At 47.7% G+C, this 19,407-nt stretch overlaps 1 protein-coding gene across 2 annotated transcripts; it reads right to left on the reverse strand.

Annotated features, from left to right (window-relative positions):
- Positions 1 to 407: 407 nt before the first annotated feature.
- On the reverse strand, positions 408 to 19,327 carry USP20 (ubiquitin specific peptidase 20). 2 transcript variants are annotated; one of them, XM_005527271.3, is made up of 24 exons: positions 19,197 to 19,327; positions 16,119 to 16,229; positions 15,706 to 15,759; positions 14,981 to 15,043; positions 14,724 to 14,855; positions 14,008 to 14,104; positions 13,748 to 13,817; positions 13,058 to 13,171; positions 11,956 to 12,034; positions 10,197 to 10,638; positions 9,183 to 9,320; positions 7,958 to 8,070; positions 7,342 to 7,514; positions 6,787 to 6,881; positions 6,311 to 6,344; positions 6,055 to 6,100; positions 5,604 to 5,784; positions 5,051 to 5,177; positions 4,798 to 4,967; positions 4,109 to 4,190; positions 3,726 to 3,834; positions 3,277 to 3,379; positions 2,982 to 3,053; positions 408 to 2,300 (listed from the first exon to the last, which is right to left on the reverse strand). In XM_005527271.3, exons 2-24 carry the CDS (start codon positions 16,197 to 16,199, stop codon positions 2,140 to 2,142), a joined length of 2,736 nt encoding a protein of 911 aa, XP_005527328.1. In that variant the 5' UTR covers positions 16,200 to 16,229; positions 19,197 to 19,327; the 3' UTR covers positions 408 to 2,139. The 2 variants fall into 2 exon arrangements, with proteins under 2 accessions (XP_005527328.1, XP_014111795.1); XM_014256320.2 differs by lacking the exon at positions 19,197 to 19,327 and adding an exon at positions 18,861 to 18,969.
- Positions 19,328 to 19,407: the final 80 nt, after the last annotated feature.

A 19,407-nucleotide genomic window follows, 5' to 3' on the forward strand; every position in this document is an offset into this window, starting at 1 on the left:
ATGGACCAGCAGGGATATTTGGCCATGGAACAGTGACAGGAAACTCTTGTAGAATCCTGGAACAGCTCAATGAAACTTCAGCTCCTTCCCTTGCAAGTTACTTCCAGGATAATAATATTGTCACTGAGTAGCACACCCAGACCCCCTCAGGTGAAATGGGGTTAATGAAAGATGAAGGGAGGTCTGTGAGCAGCGACAGAGTGAAGGGGCAGGTGCCCTCTGAATGGGCACAGGATGGTTCAGTGGCTCTGGCTCCTCTTGCTGCTGCCCAGAAGGATCTGTCCCCACACAGCCTCTAATCAGCAGGAAGTTTGGATTTAATTTTATATTTATTTTTTTTTATCTTTTCTTCCTTCCCCACCCTGTGCCCTGGAGCTGTCAGCCCCTCTCACCAGGCAAGACAGGCCTTGTTGAATGCACATGTATTTATTGTACCACTTTCAGCACAAGGTCTAACACTGAAGCACAGGAGTGTCATTACAGTCTGTACAGCACCCTCTGGAACACAGACAACATGGACATGCAGCCCTGCAGGCTCTGCAGCAGATCCCTGCAGGGCTGCTGCAGTGGGGAATAAAGACAGCTTGGAACAATGAGGATCTCAACAGTGGCTCATTCTCTGACCTCCCCTAGGCTCTGGCTGGGTCTAAACAAGCATCCCATGAACAGGATTGTAAAATTAACATGCTGAATCAATTACAAACAATTTTTAAAGAAGTTGCTTTATGCAACAAACATTTGATTAAAAAAAAAAAAAATAACATGAAGGCCACATTTTCTTCTCAAATTCTCCTGTCCTACCCCCTTGTAAGTCAAGGAGCAGCCTTTCCCTCCCTCCCTTCTTCGTGAGGAGCTCAGGAGGTCCGAGCTCCATGCAGAGTCTGGCACCACTAAGGCCAGACCTGGTGCTGTAGCATCACCCACACCATGAGCACAGTTTGGCTCCTCAGGCCCTGGGAGGCAGCTCTGCCTGCTCTGCCTCCATTAAGCTGCACTCAAAGGCTTGCAAAGATTAAACTCTTGCCTTGCTGCAAGAACAAAAAACATGTTAGAAAAGCCCTGCTGAAAAAAGTGGGTTTTGGCCTTTTTTTCCCTCATTCCTGTCTCTGGTGCATTGGTGACAGTAGATCTGGGAGCAAATTCACTAAGTGAGCCACTACTGTACACACAAAGGACATCTGCAATGACCTCAGCACACAGGTGGGGGCTTGTTTGCAGAAAGAGCTCATTCCTAAAAAGCTGCTTCACCATCCTGGGCCCTGCTCAGCCAGGCTCTCCCCAGCCCCAGGTGACCCCTCTGAAGGGGCTCTGGGGCCCTCAGTGTGAACAAAGGACTCCTCCTCAACTTCACCCCCCTCAGCTCCTCACCAGCTGAAGGGAGAGAGACACAGGCTTGTGGCAGGGTAAGTCTGAGGAAGGCTTTGGGAAGGAGGACTTGCCTTCCAGCTTTGTTATCCAAAAATGTGCTGAACATAGGAGCTCAAACACAAGGAGAAAATAAAATTCTGCAGGACCATGAAGGTGTGGCTTTGGGAGTGAAAGGAGAAGGGAATAGCTTCTTTCCAAATTTCTTAGTTCTTAGTTGATTGCAACTGAATTTGCAAGAATTTGACAAAGAGCAAAACTAGGAATTTGTGACAACACCACCAGCAAAAAACCACAGGGAGACCTCGTGGCTTTACTCAGACTCAAAAACAGGTTTTTCTGGTTGCAACACTGCCCGCTGGAAACATAAATAATGTCTCTTTACACATTTGAATTAAAAAGAGAAGTGCCAAAAGCAAAACCTGCAAAGGAGCAGAGCTCAGTGCACTGGGGACAAGCTGGGAGTGCCGGTTTGGTGTAAGGAAAGGGAGGGGGCTTAGGTCAGGACAACCCTGTGACTGTGGCTGCAGCGTCGGACCACGGCTTCAGCCAGAGGTGAGGTGCAGAGCTTTGTCCCAGTCTCTCCCAGCACCAGCCCGTGCTCAGAGCCAAGTGAAAGGAGGAGGAGGAAGCCTGCCTGCCCCGGGACTGGTGGGGGAGCTGCACACACCTTGAGTCCCAGACAACAGAGGATGTTTGACCCCCCAGGATTCCCAGCCTCCCGTCCCCCACAGAGGTACCTGTGCCGTCCCTGCCCTGCCCCGTCAGCACAGATCACACTGCTCGTGTCTCTGCTTCAATCTTCTGCTCCCCATGGAGGTTCTCCAGTTCCTGCACCTGGGCCACGTTCTGTCTGATGGCAATCTCAGGGCCCCCTCCGTACAGGGTGCTTAAATAAACCCACGTCTCCTCGGAGATCTGCCCGTAGTCAGCACCTGGAAGGAACAACAGCACTGACTGCATGCAGCAGCAGGGGAAGGTCAGGGCACCACAACGCCAGGATTTCACCCCCAAACAGCTCCCCCAACAGGCCCATGCCAGAGGAGGAGACACCCATGGTCCCTCCACAAAGTCCCTGCAGTGCCACCTCCTGCTGGAAGCACCAGTGTGTTCTCCATTAATCCGTGGTCACGAGCACCACATCTACACATCTTTTAAATCCCTCCAGGGGTGGCGACTCCACCACTGCCCTGGGCAGCCTGTTCCAAACCCTGACAGCCCTTTCCATATAAAAATTTTTCATAATAGCCAATCTAAACCTTGCCAGGCACAACCTGAGGCTGTTTTAACTTTGGGAGCTGGACCACAACAGATGCTGAGTGAAGACCACATCAAAAGCAACACAAAGTCAAAGCTCCAGCATAAACAGGAATGGTGGAAGGGGCCTGGGAAGCAGCAAGGCAGGAGCTGGGGATCTGCAGAACCAGTCACAGCAGCCATCTGGTCATGCAGGAGCTGCCACTGGAGAACTGGCTCACTCAGGGCAGGGGCTGGGCAGAGAACCGTCATCCTCTGCAACCCATCTCGCTCTGTGACTTCATTACGCACAGCCAAATCCAGTGGAACAGTCTCCTTTACCTTTTTGGAGCACCATAGGCAGCAAGCACCAGCCTTACCCTGCTTGACTTGCACGTGGCCACCTGGTTTTGTGAGGGCAATCTTGGTGTTGTCAATTGGTCCAGGGGGCTCTGCAGGAGAACAAACATGTCAAAAAACATCTGATTTCCTTGCTGCCTTGAGATTCAGATGCTTTCCTAACTTCTGTCATTTTTGTCCTGCCCTGGAGACCTGCAGGAAGGTGGTGCCTGAACCCTGCCCAGCCTTGTCAACCCAGCCAGAGGCAGTGCTCAGCAAATGGATTCATTTCCATTCCCCATTTCCCCCAACAGCCCCCCAGTGTCTGATCCTTACCGTTATCCTTGCCCTTGACAAAGGCCTCCCACTCCCGGAACCACTGCATGCTGATACAGTAGATGACACTTGGAGACTCCTCTGCCTGGAAAGCCTTGTTCAGCTGGGAGGGCAGCAACAGAGATACAGGAAGGACTTAGTCACTCCTGAGATCTTGGGGGGCCCCTTCCATTAACTGTAAGGCAGCCTTGCCATTCTCCAGAGGAACCCCGTGTCATTTCTTCCTCACAGCCTGTTGCTGCTCACCAGGGCAGGCACAAGCTAAGGATGGTTTCACACTTTGTCTGCACAGCATTCTCATGCCCCAGCTGCCTCTCTGCACTGGGGAACCCCCAGGCCAATCTCCTGGCCATGCTGTAGATCACGTTGTGGATAACAGGCAGGAGTTTTCAGGTCTCCATTTCCCAGCCCTGCCCTTTGCCTTGCTCCCAGATGCTTCCCATGCCAACCTTGATGAAGGTGTCGATTTCGATCCTCCTGCGCTTGGCGAGGGCTTCGATCTCCACTTGGCAAATGGAGCACACGTACAGATGGTTCACTGCAGGGCCACCCCCAAACCTGGGCACAGGGAGAGGAAGGGAATGGAGAACTGCAGCAGAATGGAAACTCTTTCCAGCCCTGCATCCTACAGACAGGGATTTTTACACTACTCCAGACACTGGTGAGGGAGGTGCATCTGCAGCTGAGGGCAGAGTTGCCTTTACTCAGCCACACTTGTTCTTCTGGCTTATCTCTTGCTGTCCTCTTGGGACAGGCACTGATACAGCTCATCCTGGCTTAGATCAGGACACTTTACAAATACTGGGAGAAAGAATGGGATGGCCATATTCACCTGTTGTAGAGATATTCCCACACGTTTTGGGGCAGAATCACAACTAGGTCATCAATGTAATGGTATTTATTAGGTGGGATCCCTGTGGAGGAAAGGCAAGTGGAAGAGTTAATCAGGGATCTCATTATTACTGTGTACAACAGACACAAATAAAAAGGCAGATTTTCCTTTCTGAGAACTCTGATTCCAGAATCTGCATCCTTTGCTAATGGAAGACAGTCATAAGTTCATTAACTGTGGAGGTTTCTCAATCCACAGCCCCAAATTCTAATCAAGTGCTTCATTTCCAATTTGGAAGAGAGATTTACAAACATTCAGTGCTCCCCAGCTTGGCTGAAGAAACAGCAGCAGAGTCAGATGTGCTATCAGCTCCCTTCTCCAAACAAACCCTGAGGGCCACCCCTGCTGACAGGGTAACACAGATAAACCCTGCCCTATCTGCTTTCTACAGGTTTGTTTTTAAAAACAGAGAACTGAAAACTGTTGTTTGCCAGCACTAAACATCCCCCCCAGGCCTCCAACCAGCAGCACAATGGGTAATTGTCTCATCCCTCCCTGAGCAGGCTGGAGTTTCTGCCAAAGAGGATCCCACTGCAGCTTCCCTGTATCAGGATGGCAGCTGGAGCTTTTTCCTGCATTAATGCACCAGGAAGCATCAAAGGTGCTGCTCCAAGGTCCAGCAGCCTTACCTCCATGGGAGCACAGAAAGGTGTGGTTGGTGATGGGCCCAGGCTCAGCAAAGGTGTTGAATTTATTGAGCCACTCTCGAGAGATGTAGAACTGGAGCAAACTGTGCTCCTTCATGCTGGCCAGGGACACGACCTTCTGACGCTCTCGCACAGCCTCCTCACTGCTTTTCCTGGAGCAGGGAAAGGAGAACTGCATTTGGAAATGCATTTCCAGGTGTTCTGTACCCAGAAAGGGGCTGAGGGCACAGCTCACCTGTAGAACAGCACATAGGCTTCTGCATTCTGCACCACAGTCTCGTGGACCTCGGTGACATACTGGTCATCAAACTCGTACCACTGGCCATTGATCACATTCTGGCAGTAGGCAATGTAGTGGCCACCTGGAACAGAAAGCACAGCACTGCTGGGATCTGCAGTGCAGACAGAAGGCAGGCCTGGGATAATGTCAGCAGCACAAACAGGATTAGCTACTGGCACAGAACAGAGAGAGATAAAAAAAAAGGATAATTCCTGTTCAGGCAAGCTTTGCTGGAGCAGCAGAGCCTGGCACCGTCACCCTGATTTGCCTTCCTTGGAAGAGCCTCTCAGCAAGACTAAACAGTGGGAAAGAGTTTGAGCCAAGCCTGTGGGGAGGCTGAAAGAGCTGCAGGGGATCTGTCAGAAGCTGCTCAGTTCACTTTCCAAAGGGCAGAGGCTGCTCAGGCTGAGAATGGAGGGGGTCTTATGCCACCCTTTGGCCTAGCAGAGCTGTTAGCTATCCTGAGCACAATCCTCCCCTCCTGTTCCTCTCCCACAGAAGGACTTACTGCCAGCCGTGCCGTGGTGACAGATGACTGACAGGAGGTCGTAGGTGGTGATCTGGGACACGCACTCCTTGGCAAGGAAAGGTCGCAGATCCAGCCCTTCCAAGGGGAAGGAGACGTGGCTGTTGATCTTGAAGGAATACATCACCTCGTGCCGGAACCGTTTCAAGTGGATGCAAAGGATCTAAAAGACCAAGGACAGAGGACACCAAAGGGCAGTTTTGCCATGGGAGCTCTTGGAGCACAGCACATCTCTGAGTCTGATCTTTGCAGGAGTTCTTTGCCTGTTTCTCATGAATCCTGCTGACTCATCAGCTTAGACCGAGAAAATTTCTTCTGATCTAAATACAGGACTTTGCCACCAAAAAAACAGCTGGTTCTAGTCTACTTCTGGCCTCCTGACCTCCTCAGTGGCTGCTAGAAGAGAATTAGGGAACAAGGTGCTTTTACCCACCTCTGGGAGCCGGAGGACTTTGCAGTACTTTACTCCATTCCGCAGCCTGAGGGAGGAAAAGAAACGAGCTCTGAGGACTCTCTACAGCAAAGGCATAGCTGGGTCTTGCTCACGTTGGAATCCAAGACAAATCCTGAATTCCAGCAGAATTGTCCAGGCAGAGAACACAGGAAAATATCTGACAGCAGTACACAGAAGTAAAATTCCAGAAATAAAACTGCAGACATGCAACATAATACAGATAAAGCAAACTTACTTCTTACACCGTTCACAGCTGTACATGTTGTCCCCTGTAGAGAGAGAAGAGAGCCATTATGCAGCTGCTCAGAGCATACAAGGCTACATTTCCAGACAGTGCATAGAAAGCAGATTAAGAGCCTTTTGGGCAGGCCAGGATGAGAAGAAATCAAAACAATTCCTCTCAATAAGTGTAGGCAAGAAAGGGATGCAGTGAATTAGCAGGAAGGATGAGAAAGTGAAGAAACTGAGGAGCCACAGCACTCAACCAACCAACAGCTCTGCCTGCTCCTCACTGAGGACACTCTCACCCAGATTTCCCATCCCTGAGCAGGTAGAAAAGTTCCCTCCTGCTCAGAGATGCTGAGCTGCCAACTTTTGGCACTGCCAGTCTCTACTGACACACCAAGGCAGGATTTCTAGGAGATTTAATCTGCCTTCAGAATGCATATGGAATGCTCCTCCATGCTGTCAGATCCCGCTGAGAAAACTCACCCTTCAACTCATCTGCTGCAAAAAAGGCAGCAAGACAATCCTCCAGTGTCACCACAGGACCCCAAAACCAGCTAGGGATACAGGACACCACAAATCTGCAGAGGAAGAGGGGTTAAAAGTTATAAATAAAATAGCTGAATCCTTTGGCACACAAAACCCCAAGTGGATGATAAATTTCCTTCTAGCTGTAGGTCCTAAGCTCATCCCACATCCCAGGGGAGCAGGGAAAGCACAACTGCTTTCAGCTGATGTTCCTACTCAAACTGGAAATGATTTGGAAAACTACACCAGGAATTATTTGCTCTGGAGTGCAATTCTGAGGCAGCAGCGAGGGATGATTGGCTGCACAAGAGCTCTCAAGGTGTGTGAGAGATTTAGAGGAGCAATAACAACTGGTCCACACAAAAAGGCTCCAAGCCCTGTGAGGTACCACATACTGTCCTCCAAGGAATGGCTCCAATTGACATCCCAGTGTTAACACCACTGGTTAGGGGCAGCACTTCCAGCACTGCAGGGCAAATCCTAGAAAACAGGGGTCCTGCAGAGGGAACACACCTCCGGATGTACTCCATGATGAAAGCAATCCAGCCTTGTGAGGCATAGTTGTCCCCACATGCCCCTGTCTTGGCTGGCACGTTTTGGTAGATGGCAGAGTGCAGCTTGGCCAAGTCCTCTTTCCCTGGGATTGGGAGTGACAGGTCCTGGAACGTCTCCACTGTTGTAGAAACCTGGAAATATGCAAGAGGAAGAGGTCTGGGTTTCCTGTGTGTGTAATGGAGCTGGCACCTGACCTTCATCACCTTTTATCACTGCTTGCATTTAAGCTAGAAACATTAGGCTAGAAACCTGAGCCGGCAGCAGGAGCAACTCCCTGTGGCTAATTATTCTTCCCTGCTGTCAGCACTGACTTCTGTCATGACTTTTGTAGCACTGGACTCAGTTTTCTAATGTGAATGTGATACTGCTGGGTCAGCTCAGTAACACGGATCAGCAAACACAGAAACACATCTCCTTGGCATGGCAGATTCTCACGCCTCCCCTGCCATCACCTATCACCATGTTAGCAGGCACTGCATCCCACAGGGTTTGGACAGAGCAGCACCATTCCCTGGGAAGAGATCTACAAGCACAAAGCCTGTGCTGGGTGACTGGGAGGGCCCAGGACACTCACTCTGTCGCAGGTGAGGCACTGCACCAGGCTGAGGATGGAGCCATCAAAGATGTCAGAAATCACACTGCGGTAACGGAGCTCTTTCTTCTTTTTCCCAGAAGCCTGCATCTGGGCTGGAAAACAAGGAATGGCCCTCTCAGTCTCACATGTCCACAGAGTCACACAAACACGTAAGAATGTGGGACAAGCATTGTCCTGATGTTCAGACCCCATTCCAGGGACATGGTGAGGCAAGTTGTGAAGAGACATGGAGGACTCTGCTGCTGTGCGTGGTACAAGGGAGAGGCAGCCAACTGAACCAACACTAGTGGCTCCCAGGAGGCAGAAATTGTTCTACTGGAACTCCTGTTCCCAGCCTTTTACCTGTTTAGAAGCCCAGCCCTGCCACAGACAGTCCCTGGTTTTCTGAAGTCTTGTGACATTTTGCTCCAGGCTTTGCATTTCACTTCCTCTCCCCCCCAACCTGCCTCTGTACTTTGTCCTTTTTTTTCCCCTCTGACATTTACCACGTGTTTCCCAAGTGTCTTGCACTAGAGAGGACTCTCCACAGCAGGGACTGGCCAAATGCAAGGTTTTGTTTAACAACAAACCCTGTCCCCACACACACGTGCAGGCAAACAGAGTGGTTTTCATGCAGCCAGAACATCTGCGGCTGTGCTGACCTCAGCCAAGGGGCTGAAGAAAGAATGTCCTCATGGAGCAGCTGGAGGGACAGTGGTACAAGCACAAGCCATTGTGTTTGCAGACTATGCAGCATTGAGGGATTTTGATTTGCAATTTGCTCTGGGATGAAGGGACCAGTTTGATAACAACATAAGCCAGGCTCCATTCAGCAGCCTGACAGTGCTTCCAGCACTGCAGGGACATCTGCAGCCCTAATTCCTGTGGGCCCAAGATGTCCAAGGAAGCTCTGTCAGGAACAGCATCTTACAGTTCTCTGGCCCACATGCCATGAAATTCAAGTCTGGCAGACAAATGTTTATCTCCACACTCCCCTAAATGGGACAGAGCCTGTGCCTGGGACTTCAGAGCCATTCAATTAATGACAAACACAGCACACAGACACAAACATGGATCATTTCAGGCTCCAGTAGCAGAATGTCCCCTGATGTCCAGGAGAACCAGCACTTCTTACATCTGTTAATCAAGAATCATGACGGATTCATTCTCTCCCGTCCTCTACATACTTCCCCCTTTGCCTCCCAGCAATCCCTTTTTGCAATACCTTTCTTGAGTATGTAGGAAGGTCCAAGCCTGGCAGGACTGGAGCGGGGAGGACTGCTGGAGAGCTTGGAGTGCATTTCATGATGGACTGGACTGCAAGGGCGCGAGGAGCAGCGCACATAGGCATCATTGTCAGGTTCTGTTTGGGAAAATGGGGAGGGAAAAGGGCACTGGTGAAAAACCCAGTTATGAAAGGCAACTCCACTGTAATCTGTGTCAGCCTAGCTCAGTGTTCCAGCACAGAATCTTTCCCAAAGGCACAGTTCAGTGTCCATTAACTGTTCTGCTTGCACAGGCTGACAGACACAGCTCCCTCAGTTGCGGGTGAGAATGCATACGGAGCTGTACCTAACAGCTAATAATTACATACTAAAAAACCCCCCAAAAAACCTGCCATTTTTTCACACTTATGACTAATTAGTTTTTGCAGCTTGCTCCTGTAGCCCTAATCCACACAGACAGCATTGCTGCCTTCAGTGCCAGCTGGCAGAGTAAGACTCTTACATAAAGAAGCGTTGAAAGATCGGGTATGTTCAGCTTGAGGTGACTCCACACTGCTGCTCTTTTTTCTGAGACACAGAAATGCTCAAACTGTGCCTCTCCCTTTTCTCTCCCTAAAGTTCACAGTCCAACATTAGCAAATACCTTCTGCCATGACTTCTCCACAGTTAATATTTCCCCAGGCCAGTGTATCAAATAGAGACATACACATACCAAACCTTTTCTTAAAAAGCATCAATACAGTGTTTGCAGGCTTGGCAGAGGCAGCTGTCACTGCTGTGCCTTTACTCAGCTCACAGCCTGGCTAAGCACCTCTCTGGCTCACCAAGTACACTTCCTTACAGAAGCAACTGTGCACAAAGGCAGGGACTGAGGAAAACCTTGGATGCAAAATCTTTTGAAACACAGAGAAGGAACAGGCACATTATGTGTTTGCCACTGCACTACACCACAGCGCCTGTGGAGGATGGTAACGTATCTTCCTGGAAATATCCCCACTGGAAGAGGGGTATACCTGGTGTCCTACATGGGCTGGCAGGACAGGGAGCTGGCAGCATCTCAGGTGAGGCTCTGCCATCGACTGACATCATTGTAGTATCAACATCTGCATCCTCATCCACCTGCTCTGAGTTGCTGCGCCGATGGCCGCAGGAGAACTTTCTGTCCTTCATCCTCTCTTTCTCTGAGATCCCTCTCCCTGCTTCATCCTGGATCAGCAGCTCTGTCTCTGCCAGGGAGCTGCTGCCCACGCTCCCTGAGGTCCGACTCTGGCCCTCTCCTTCACCCCTGTCACTGCTGGAGTCACAGGAGAGGAACTCATCCTCTGAAGGGCTTCTGTCACCCTCCCGCTTGTCCTCCTGGTCACTGGTGTCCAAATCCCTCGTTTCTGCAACAATGGGTTCCTTCAATTCTTCATGGAGCTGATCCATCAGGCATCGCAGGAACTCCTGGGTGTCCTGAAAAACAAGATTCCATGTCAGTATCCAGCCAGGAATAGGGCATATGAGAGGGACAAAAGAGGAGATTGCTCCATTCACAGCTGATTCCAAGAGTGCCCACAAAGGTGAGCCTGCTCTGTGGCACACACAGACCCAGCTAAAGCAGGGCCATCAAAGGGCCTGTTACAGAAATGCTTTAACCCCTACATAATTAAAGGCCTAATTTTTTTTTATCAGAATATCTTCAGCTGAAAGACTTTGAAAAGCCAGAGAACAGCTGTAGAAGGCAAACCATGAGTGCATTTATCAGGGGTTTGCCACAGATAACAGGGAAAAAGCAAGGAGAAACCAGATGAAAACAGCAGGCCCTGGAGAACAGACTCCTACCCACAAACATCTTAGGAACACTGACTTCTGCTCATGGCAAGCCACCTCTTAGAGAGGGCAGATTAAAATTTTTAATAAACAGGGAGAGGAAACAGAAACCCAAAGCTATACAGTCTAGGTGCAAGCTCCTACATTCATAATACATGGTAAAGGAGCTGATACATTGGCTTCAAAGGAGCTGATGGAAAGCAACCTGGTATTTTGACAACTGCAGGAAGTTAATTACTACGTTTCAGTTGTTTTATGAAGTTTGGCTTTCAGCCTGTCCTGCCCACCTTTCAAATTTATCTCCTCAGATCGGAGTTTTCCAATCCAACGTATTTCACATCAAAGACAAATATAGGAGTTCTTTCATTAATCATTATTTTTATTCTTTGTTTTGATTTCTTGTCACTATCACAGTTTTGATGCATTGTCACTTCTCTAGTAAATTTTCCAACCATAGTTCACTGTTTACATTTTGTTATAAAGAACAAAGAGAAGAGCCATGCTGATAAAGACTTCAAAGGAAAAGGATACTTCCTTTAAGACTTAGTTTTGCTGTAATTCCCCAAAAAAAGAATATAGAACATTCATATCTTTGACTTTTTAGTGCAGATTTATCCAGGTTCCTCAGCTCTGACATGAATAAATAATACCAAACTCCTATAGAGCAGATATCAATAGATCTCAAAGCTGTTTATAAAGGATTTGACCACCATAATTTCAGAAGTGAGCAAGCTGACATGAGAAAATGAACCGATTTGGTACCAATAAGACAGAAACAAGCCTGGAAAAGTCTCCAGATCTCCCAAATCCCCCTCAAATGCTCTGTCAGATCACTGACATTGACACAGAAAGGCCATGACCCCCGAGATCAAGCTCTTTTTTCTGAACACAAGCACCACCACTGCAAGAATTAAATTCCCACCACCTTTGGAATAATGGCATGGGGTTTTCAGGCCTCACCTGCTGTGCATAGCCTCGGAACATGGGATTGACAAGCTTGATTCCATGGGATAGACTGCTTGGAACAACATAACTCGGGCTGTTTAGACATGGAAAGAAGAAAAAGTCAGTTTGCTTATCAGGCCTGGAGCCAGTTTGTCTAACAGGCCATAACAGAGGGTGTGATGTGCAGTTAAAGAGGACAAAAGATTATGCACCTGCAAAGCCTGGGCAGAGATTTCTGCATGAGCTGGGTGACAAACACACCAAGAGACAGTGTGGAAAGCGGAAAATTCTTTCCAGAGCAGAGTTTAGCAATTAGTTACTTTGTTTAATTTTCCAGCACCTTGTCTGTCTCAAAATCTGGCCAGGCTGACCACCCAGTAAATGAGGTAAATCTAATCAATGTTAAAATGACATGATATTTCTTCAAAGCCAGCCTCCTCCTCCACAAAGACACAGTTCACCTTGCTCCATATCTTACTTATTCCTTGTTAATAGTGAACTTGAGGCAAACATACAATGCCATTTAAATTCCTGTTTTGATGAGGTTTAATTTATTGCACAGAGAAGACATCTTTAGATTTACACAGAGCTACATAATTTTGCACTGTCTTTTGAACTGGTCTAGAATTTGGACCGATAGCAAACATTTTCCAAAATGTCACCTGCATTTTCCACTCCATTCGGTAAAAACCTCTGAATCACTTTTTCTATCCAAATCATCAATTGCCCTGCTAATCAAGAGCAGTGCAATTTAAGTGCTGGTCACTGAAGTCCATGTAAAATACTTGGAGAGAGCCCCAGGTATTCCCTTACTCCATCATTTTTTCTTCACTGCCAACAGGGGAACTCTATTTTTAAAAAACTCTTCCTTTTAAAAACTGTAAATTAGAAATAATTTCTTTTCACAGACATCAATGTGCCCATTTCATCACCAGCAGGACATGGGACTTCCTGGGTCTCAGGGAATCCTCACATCCCCATCCACACAGAGGGGGAAATCACAGCCTCAGACAATGCACTTGTCCCTGAGGATCAGATTTCCTCTCTGCTGGTGCCAGACCTCAGAACTAACACACCTCTGAAAACTGGCCAGGTTAGATCAGGGGTCACCACGCACCGTTTCTTGTGCCAAACCTCAGACACCAATTTCTGGTAACTTTTGCACAGAGCAGGTTTCTTATCCGTACGGACCAGTCCACCACATTCCAGGAAAAACTGTGTGAGAGGTGGGCTACAACAGAAGGAAGAAGAGAAGAATTCAGCCCACAGAAATTTCTCCTCTGTTTCTATTTATTTATCAAAACTTCATGCAGGCCTTATCAAAAGCATGCTTGAGGTACTGATTTTAAACCAAAGGAAGAAGTGATTCTAGATACAGATGTGACTCCTCACTTGGACCAAATGAAAAAGGCTGATCTGAACCTGTTCTCAGTACAGAAAAGATCCTGGAATTAATTTTCAGCAGGATGGCTAGAGAATATTTTAGGATATAGGTTATTAGAATGATATCAGTGAGGAGAATAAAGAGACATGATGTGGCATTACTGGGATAAATATCTGTTACATCAGAAATTACGAAGTTTTGCTTCAAACATTCATCTAAACATGAGTCTTGTACATAGCTACGAGCTGGATTGTCCCTCAATTTCCTACTGTAACACCTCTGTTGCCCTAAAAAAACACTATTTTTTTCTGTTCCCAGCCTGGCTAATCTCTTTGCAAGACTCATGAAGGTTTCCGATCAGAGATGACATTTTTGGTATTTAGTGAAGCCAGTTAAGACAACACTGAAAGCCCTAATGCCTACCAGTTTGACAGAGCCTGAAGTGCTGCATTCATGTAGCAGGAGTTCCCAAGATTTTTCATTCCCGTAAGGCCTAAAGCACAAACAAGAGAGGGATGAATCATTTTACAGATGTGATGCTTCCTATATTCCTCCCTAGGGAGAGGGAATTCAGCCCTTTCTAGGCAGTCTCCACATTCTGCTGCCAGGAACCCTCTCAGTGCAAGTCCTACAGACTGCAGAATTGCCCTGCCAGTGCTTTCATCAACTCAGTGCAAAGTTACCTCTTGGTTTCAAATCATCATCCTCTGATTCAGATTCACCTTCATCAGCCACTGCAATTGGAACAGCTTTCAGAGGATGAGCAGGCAAAGGAGAATCCTAGATTAAAGACAGAGAAATAAGTACCAGTCACAGGCCTGCTTTGAAAGATATTATCTTACATAAATCAAGCCAGCCTTCAAGAAAAGTAGAAGGAGAAGGAAGAACAGGTTGTACTGTCCATCCTTCTCACTGAGGCAGCAGCGAGTGGAAATAGTGCCATTACTGCCTCCAGCACACATGATAAGAGACATCATGAGTGAGCAGCAGTGTCAAAAGTACATGGTGTTTCTGGTCTGACAGCTGAAATTTCCATGGGCCATGCATTGGAAATGAAAATGTGACAGACAGGTACTTCTCACATGCAGATAACCCACTGGAAAGGTTAAAAATAAAGTCAGAATGGATATTCAAGTCACAGAATCATAGCATCATAGAATGGTTTGGGTTGGAAGAAACCGCAAAGATCATCTAGTTCCCACCCCTAAGTCATTCATCTTTTTGCTGGGAGACTCTAAGTCAGGGCTATTGGTCCTCTGGCTACAGGCAGCCACTCTCAGTGAAGGTATCCCCATCACAGCAAATGCTGTACCACGGCAGAAATCACTTGGCTAATTTTACACCAGGTGAACAAAGCCTTGCCAAGCACTGAGGCCTGCCCTGTGCGACACAGACCCACCGGCTCAGGGAACTTGATGGGGGGTGAGGGCGGCTGAGCTGCCAGGCGCTGCTCCAGGAACACCTCCTTCTCACAGGCATAGCACCACACACGGAACGTGGTCAGGTTCACTGTCAGGTTGTGCTTCTTGGCCTGGAAATTAAAAATGAAACAACAAATCTCCTCTGGCAGCTGGCTTGAGCTGCAGCACAGGACTACCAGAATATGGGAAAATCCAATTCTGTCTGTTTAAATGTAGGGAACAGAGAAAAACTCACCTGTGCATGAAGTGTGCTGTGGTCAGCAAAGGACTCCCCACAACCAACATAAGGACAACCAATCTAGAGAGGGGAAAGAGCCAAAGCACAATGGGCTTAAACATCTAGTTAGACTCTTTAGAGAACAGTGACAACAGCAGCAGCAACTTTAGGATTTTCTTGCCAGTTTTCTAACCTGTTTTTTATTCAGGGCCCAGAACAAGATGGAAATTTAGAATTGATGGAAATTTAGAAGTGATTTAAGAAAGAAAACCTGGAACCAAGTTTGTACCACGGAAAAGTCTCTGTTCCAAGGCCATTGCTCCAACAGGGATTTCACCTGAGCAGCCTCAAGCCTGGGCATTCCAGTGTAAAAATAAACAGTCCCTGCCTGCCTGCATGTCCCATGGCATTCCCTCCCTCTTAACTTCCAAGGTGTCACCCTGCAGCTCCTCCACAGGAGGCCACAGGTGCCAGCAGAGGCAACACCCAGCCAACAACCAACACTAGGCAATTTATTCATTCCTACCGGGAATAGCAAGGACAATCCCCTACAAGGAGTGAACTGTTACATCTTGTCAGATTGTGACAGTGTTACCCTTTCACCTAGAGAGTCTCCTCCTTGGAATCCATCAAAAAACATAGTGTAGTTCTACTGTGAACCCCTTTGTTCCCCACCCTTTTTTCAGTATAAATGCTACTCGAGTGAAACCACCACATCATGCACACAAACAAGCCATTTTTACCTGAAGACAAGCCCAGAGGTTTGGTCCCACAGCTCCACAAGACTGGCAAGTCCCCTGCATATTCATGAGAAAAGAAGGTTTGTTTGCTTGGTTGGTTTTAAAGTAACCAAATCCTTGAAGAGTGAGAAATTTCTTTATGAAACATCCCAAAATTCAGCTCATAGTATTTCATTTCTAAACACCACAATTCCAATCAAATACACAACTGAACTGCTTTAGCTAAGTGACACATTCAAGCAGGACAAAATGACTATGATAAATTTGTGGGGTCACAAAGGGTGATTTTATGTGGGTACATCAGTGGGGGAAGGAGAGTTTCTTTCTGGAGATAGGCAGTGTTTTCTTCAAAAGCAAACATGCAAAATCATGCACAACAGCTAAAAGGGAAAGGACTGTGAGCCACAACCCTGTACCTTGGATTTGAGCAGCAGATCGTCCCTGGTCACCTCTCCTATGGAATCCAGGTGAGGACACATGTCCCTTGTATCCCCCATTTTCACCAGCACTCATGTGAGGAGGGTTTCCTAGGACAAAAAAGGATGGCTCCTTTCAGTACATGTCAGATTTGCTCCCATGACTGTAAAAAGATATCTTGAAATATTAGAGTTCCGTATCTTTAAGGTTCAAAGACTGAAACAAATATAAACCCTGAGCCCCAAAAGCTGGCACAGTCTGTCCCCACTGCTGAGTGGCTGTATTGTGGTACTACAGGGAAGGCACAAAGCCATGGGGAGGAGACTGAAACAAATAAAGCTAATGGTCCATATCATGGAATGTGCCTTCAGAAATGCTGGGAGGCACTGGCACACAGGCACAGCTTCAGCTGCAAAGATACAAATCTAATTAGCTCATTTGCATGACACTCTGATGAAAAGTGAAAGGTGGTGCAGCCTATGACACTGGTACTTAGCCTGTGGTATCTGTGAGCTCCATGCACCCCACTGTGCTGATCTGAACCTAACATTTCGTTGTTACACCACTTCATCAGACATTAAAATTATGATTGGTTCTAAATGAAGCTGGGCAAGAGGGAAATAGACTTAAGTGAACTGTAACACTGATAAGCAGGCTTCAGTCTCTGAGGAATTTACCATTTCATGGGTAGATTTTTAACAGTATGAGCCACATAACTTGAAGTCTCTACAAAGCATAACAACACACTGTTCCACCCAGCTCATACATCCAAGCACCACAAGAACAGATGATTTCATAGCTTATGAACACAATAAACACTTTCATGGTGGTCCATGGCTATGTAAAAGACTTTAAACATGTCTCAGTAACATGCAGCCAGTAAGAAAAAATGAAAAGAGTTTGTGCTTCTTAAGCATGGTTTAAATAACCTTTCTCATGGCTGTTAAAAAAATAGAAGAGAAGATAAGTGATATTAATAGCACAGACAAGGATCCAAAATATTACAGTTGGCTGGAAATGAAGCAGATGTGAAGAGCTCACATCATTGCAACAAAGAAGTGGAAAAATCTGATGAACTTGATGTTAAGGACCCCAGCAGCAGCATGGTTGCTACTCTGGGTTTTTTTCACATTTTGAGGACATTTGAAACATTCTCAGTGTTACATGGTCTGAATCACTGACAGAAGGGAGAAAAGAAAAAAATAATTATAAACAAGTAGGCCATATCAGTAACACTTATCTTGGGAGTGGAAAAGCTTGCCTAACACCTTGTCTTGGCAGAAGATAAACCTCAAAGATAATTTTACATTTTCCCAGCACTCTTTAGAACTGAATAAACTGATGGGAGGAGCAAAGGGAGAAGAAATCATATGTGCATGGTAGAAGACACCGCAGGGGTTCTGACCTGGATCTCATAACCCGTGAAGAGAAGCTTAACAAACAACAGAGCAATTTCATACAGCTTCACAGAGAAGTAACACAGCACCATGTAACACATGTTGATTTAAAAGACAAATGACAAGAGCACAGTAGCTTTGACTAACACATAAAACTGGGACATTTCAGGCTCTGAGTTCCTCCACCAAAACAGACCCCTTTCTCCAAATGTATCAGCTGGTCCAATTAAAAAAAAATAAATATCAATGCTACATTTGCTATGTCACCATCCTTGATTTCTTATCTCTCTCCCAGATGTTCCCCAGAAAATCTAATTAACAAAATACTATTTTAAATTTTATTTCAGACCCTGTATCTTCACCAGTTTAAGCTAACTGGGAACTGTTTTTGAAGCACTCTTTGTTAAGAAGACTTCTGGAGGTGGATGATTTTAGTGCATTTTATGGGACCACCCCTCTCCTCAAAATTAAAACCATGCCTTTAGACTTTCCAGTTCTGGGGTGCTGATCTTCCTACACAAGGCTTCCCTTTCTAAACAATGCAGGGAAAACCTAATTTTTGCCTCTCAGCCCTGACCACACACACCTGAAAAAGGTTCACGACTGTTCAGAAGGAAATATTCAACTTCTGCCTTCCCACAACTCTGCCCTAAGAGCTTCAGCTGGCACACACAGCTCTAATTCTGCCCAGGAAACCAGAAATTTCATAAAAGCAGTGCCAGAGAGCTGAACTGTGCTTGTCAAAATGTACCATGTATGATGGGAAAAGAAGTTACCCTAAAACAAGTCCTGCATCCTGTCTTTCTCAAGCACCACTGAGGGAGAACAGTACACGAACATGTCAGAACAATTCCTCTGTAACTGCAACCTACTTTCAGTCGCTTCAACTGCTGCCAAACCCAACCTCTCTGCCTTCTACAGGAACACATTTCTAGCTCTTCGTTGGTTGTTTTTCTTCCTTAAAACAACTGTGTGTTTTGGTACAAAAGCTAGAGCCAGCTGTCAAGAGTTTCAGATCCATGCAGGCTGACATTCTTCAGAGCAACTGCATAAATAAAAGAAATCTTTGCTCCGTTCATCTGCAAAACAACTACCAGGTTTGGTCTTGCATAACCTACCAAGAACAAGAAGTATCTGCAGTTGTGCGCAGAGACATTTTATACTTGAGGTACTGAAGAAATAAATATTAAGCAAAGTGCCCTAATGACAAGGCAGAAGCAGAGAGCAGGTGCTCCTGGCTCACAGCTGCACCACGTATGGGAAAAGCAGGTTCATGTGCAACACGCAAAGGAGAGCAGGTCTGAACACTGATTTATTATGGAAGGTCACAACACAACGACTCACCTAGAGATTTAGCTTTCAGGCAAAAAAACCCTTTGCTCGCTATGTCACTCAAGTGCAGCAGACCCCCAAAATTCAAGTCCACTCCCGACAGACGCTACAGCTGCCGGACACGAGGGGGGATGAACAGAAACGACCTAAAGCCACACGGTCCCGCTCCCGGTATGGGCACCAGGCCCTGGGGGTGCAGGGCCGCCCCAGCGCCGGGGCACGGCAGGATCCGGGCCGGAGCGCCCGCGGCCGCCGCTGCTGCATCATCCCCGGCACGGCCCGGCCGCCCTCCCTCCGCACAGCCCCGCGGCCACGGCCCCGCCGCCCCGGCCCACGGCCCTCGCTCACCTGCGGGATGCCCGGGGCGTCGCCGCCCCCGCCCCAGGCCGGGCCGCCGGGAAGGGCCGCGGGCCCCGAGCAGAGCGGGGAAGCGGCGGAGGAGCGGCGGGTGCCGCGCAGGCCGGGGGAGGAGCGGGGGCCGGGCCCGGCGGGGCGGGGCGGGGCGGGGAGGGAGCGAGCGGAGGAGGCGGTGGTGGCACTGACCCCGCGGGGGCCCGAG

The sequence above is a fragment of the Pseudopodoces humilis genome, chromosome 22, assembly GCF_049639895.1.
Source record: "Pseudopodoces humilis isolate 2021_Gansu_Grassland_sample_001 chromosome 22, ASM4963989v1, whole genome shotgun sequence".
Taxonomy (NCBI): Eukaryota; Metazoa; Chordata; class Aves; order Passeriformes; family Paridae; genus Pseudopodoces; species Pseudopodoces humilis.